Source organism: Sinocyclocheilus anshuiensis, unplaced genomic scaffold (genome assembly GCF_001515605.1).
Source record: "Sinocyclocheilus anshuiensis isolate Anshui unplaced genomic scaffold, SAMN03320099.WGS_v1.1 scaffold92, whole genome shotgun sequence".
Classification (NCBI taxonomy): Eukaryota; Metazoa; Chordata; class Actinopteri; order Cypriniformes; family Cyprinidae; genus Sinocyclocheilus; species Sinocyclocheilus anshuiensis.
The window spans coordinates 32,289-35,830 of NW_015555718.1; the positions used below are offsets into that span (position 1 = coordinate 32,289).

Genomic DNA, 3,542 nt, shown 5'->3' on the forward strand with positions numbered 1-3,542 from the left:
TCGATGTTAAATAAAATGATAACATAAACCAGCACTAAATTTCAATCGACTGTAATGAAATGTGTGTTTGTGAGTGTTGGTCACATCTGATTCATCAGCAATCAAGCACTGATAACAGCTACCGTCTTTAAAAATGGAGAGCCCAGTAATTACAGAGAGATATTTCTGTGAAAGTTACTCTGTAGTATAATAAACTCCTGGACTTCATCATGACACGTGGAGTATTAGTCAGATTTGATTTTTACTGAATAACATGCTGTTCAAATTACAAGCAATATGGTTGCATGTTTTATTAACTTCATTGGATTCAATCTGGCACCAAGGACTATTTTACAAACTTATTGTTAGTGGTTTAGGAGGTAAAACCTACAACCTTATTAAATCAATGTACACAAAGTAAATAAAAGTGACATCTTTCCCAAGAGCGTGGAGTGAGACAAACTGATGTTATTCAACATCTTCATCAATAAACCTGCGTTCAGTCTGGAATGATCTGCAGCCGCTGGTGTCACTTAAATCAAATACCTGCTCTATATCTACAAATAATGCATGCATGGGAGAATCAGGCAAACATTCACAAATGATAAAAACACGTAAATGAGCAGTCAAATTCTGGAAGCATTTAAAACTCACTGCCTCCCCCCCTGGCCCAGCATTATAAAGCAAAGGAACCAGCCCCCACTCTCAGCTTCACTAACATCTACTGAGCCCATCATTCTCCTCCTACTTACAACTTTATTAGTACTTTGTTGTTATTTGTGTGTATATGTATTTACATTTAATGTTTTTGGCAATAAAACACCTTATTTACCAAGTCAAATAATGTTATTTGAATCTGAGAGAGAGAGAGAGAGAGAGAGAGAGAGAGAGAGAGAGCTGAAGGAGCCACATTGTGTTAGGCAGAGGGAGATGCAAGCACACACACCTCATTAACACACATATGGAAAGAGAGAGCGAGAGAGAGAGAGAGAGAGAGCTGAAGGAGCCACATTGTGTTAGGCAGAGGGAGATGCAAGCACACACACCTCATTAACACACATATGGAAAGAGAGAGCGAGAGAGAGAGAGAGAGAGAGAGGGGGAGAGAGAGAGAGAGAGAGAGAGAGAGACTGGATTCCTCACACGTACCGCCAGCATTCCTATTATTCCGGATGTAGCGTGTCGCAGCTCAGAGCGGCAGCAGAGAGCATGTGCTGAGACAGGAGCAGCGATGCACAGCTGACAGCACAGACGGACACCAGCTTCCCGCTCAGATCTGAGGTGGCGAGCGGTCAGGACACATCGAATCCGACTGCATCTGCATTCACAGGACAAAGAACCAAACACACGTGAACCACTGGAGCGATCACCAGCACACCGTGATGGTTTAACACTACAGTAAGTAGCGTTAAGTAGCCTGAAATAACTACCTGGACTGGCTGTAAGTTTTTAGTCTGAAACACAAAAAAGTGAGTTTAGCTTTAGTCTGATTTATTTTTTCCTGTGCTGAAATCAAAATCCCCCTCTGAAACGTCTACAGCAGCCTTTTCTGCACACTCCAAACTTAAATGGATTACATTCGTGGCATTAGGAATTTGGGGGCTGAAATTTGAAGAGACATGCCTGACTGCGGGATACAGCACATCCAGGGGAGATCTGCGTGTGTTTGCTGTCACTTTACACAAGGATTACAGTCCTAATTTGGTCTCCCCGAGGACACGTGCGAGAACAGTCCACAGCTCGTCATTATGATGAACTTCAGACAGAGGAGAAGGTAGATGTCCAGTCGGTTTCAAAATTTTCTTTTAAATGTCTTCTCAGAGAGTGCATTAAATTCACCTGTAGATGTAGGTGTCTGTCTGATGGCCACAAAACAAGATCTTTTTTAATGCCGCTATGAAAATCTGGAAACAGTGGCCTATAGAAATTCTTGAAGATTGTACCTAAACATATTGGATTTGATGGTTTGAGCATTTTGGCACTTGCATCTTTGTGATCCACATGATTTTGTTTGTGTCCAGCTAGTCAATCCTGGAGCTCGGCCATGGGAGCAGCACTGCGGGGCAGAAGAGTCTGAGTCCTCTCTGTCTGCCTCCCCAAGGAGCCTCCCCAAATCCACCCATCAGGGAAGAGGTTGTCCCGCCCACGGCAGGATGGTGCCACCCCCTCCCACCAACAAGCCGCACGTATGCTTGTCCACCATTGTCATCATGAGCAGCATGGCGCTCATGGATGCGTACCTCGTCGAGCAGAACCACGGCCCGCGAAAGATCGGCATCTGCATCATGGTGACCGTCGGTGACCTCTGCTTCCTCATCGTGCTGCGATACGTGGCGGTGTGGGTCGGGGCTGAGGTAAGGACGGCAAAACGAGGCTACGCCATGATACTTTGGTTCCTTTACATTTTCGTCCTGGAGATTAAGGTGTATTTTGTATACCAGAACTACAAGGCTGACCGTAAAAGCCTGGATGCCTTGGCTCGGAAAGCTCTGACACTCCTGCTGTCCATCAGTATTCCCGTGCTGTTCGTGATTCTGGTTGCTATCGACCACATGGAGTACGTGAAGGCTTTCAAGAAGAAGGAGGAGATCAGAAACCGTTTGTTCTGGGTGGTGGTGGATCTGTTGGATGTTCTGGACATCCAGGCCAACCTGTGGGAGCCACAAAAGAAAGGGCTTCCTCTCTGGGCAGAGGGACTGATGTTTTTCTACTGTTATATTCTTCTTTTAGTGCTGCCCTGTGTGTCTCTGAGTGAGATCAGCATGCAAGGCATCAACATCAGTCCTCACAAGATGATGCTCTACCCCATTCTGAGTTTGGTGACTATTAACATTGTCACTCTCTTCATCCGTGGAGGGAATATGCTCCTCTATAAGGACAACAGAGTGTCTGGGATACTCATGGCCAAGAACTTCCTAGCCATCGTTCTGAAGACGTGCAGCTTTGTGCAGTATAGGAGACAGTTGCAGAGCACCCCGCCTGGGTTTGGAGTGGAATTACAGAAGAACTCTGTGGCGTCCGGTCGATCCATACAGACGCCTCCACAGGTAGCGCTGCAGGAGCAAATGCCGCTGCCTGAGGTCACCACGTGTGAACATACGTGACCCAAAATCTGGAGACTACTTGCACAAGGAAGCAGACCTGTAAGGATGCACATCTCTGATGAAACAATGCGGATGTAAGCTACATATCGCTAGCTTCATTATTTTCATCCGAAATAAATACAAATGGAGTATAACGGTATGAAGGTAGTCCGTAATTGCATAATGCTAAACACCTTTCCTTATATACTTTGCATATTATGCCACCTTTCTAAATATGTCATTGGACAGACTCCAATTTTTAAAATGGCTTTGGTCATCTGGGGTCCAAGTTTGGCTGGTTACTTTGGTCCAGTTCCCTGCTGGTAGATGTCCAATACACCATCTGATTGCAAGCAGAGATTCAAAAACCTGTGTCCAGAAAATTACAGTAGAAGTTTCACAAGTGACTGATTTATTTCTGGAGGCTCTTGACTTGACATTTGTCCCATCTGCTGACGTCACAGCTCAGGATAGTGATTA

General features: G+C 45.1%; 1 protein-coding gene across 1 annotated transcript; it reads left to right on the forward strand.

Moving 5' to 3' along the window:
- Window positions 1–2,059: 2,059 nt before the first annotated feature.
- Window positions 2,060–3,083, forward strand: LOC107672340 (transmembrane protein 121-like). Its single transcript, XM_016465486.1, has one exon. The coding sequence runs from the start codon at window positions 2,133–2,135 to the stop codon at window positions 3,081–3,083; it is 951 nt and encodes a 316-aa protein (XP_016320972.1). The 5' UTR covers window positions 2,060–2,132.
- Window positions 3,084–3,542: the final 459 nt, after the last annotated feature.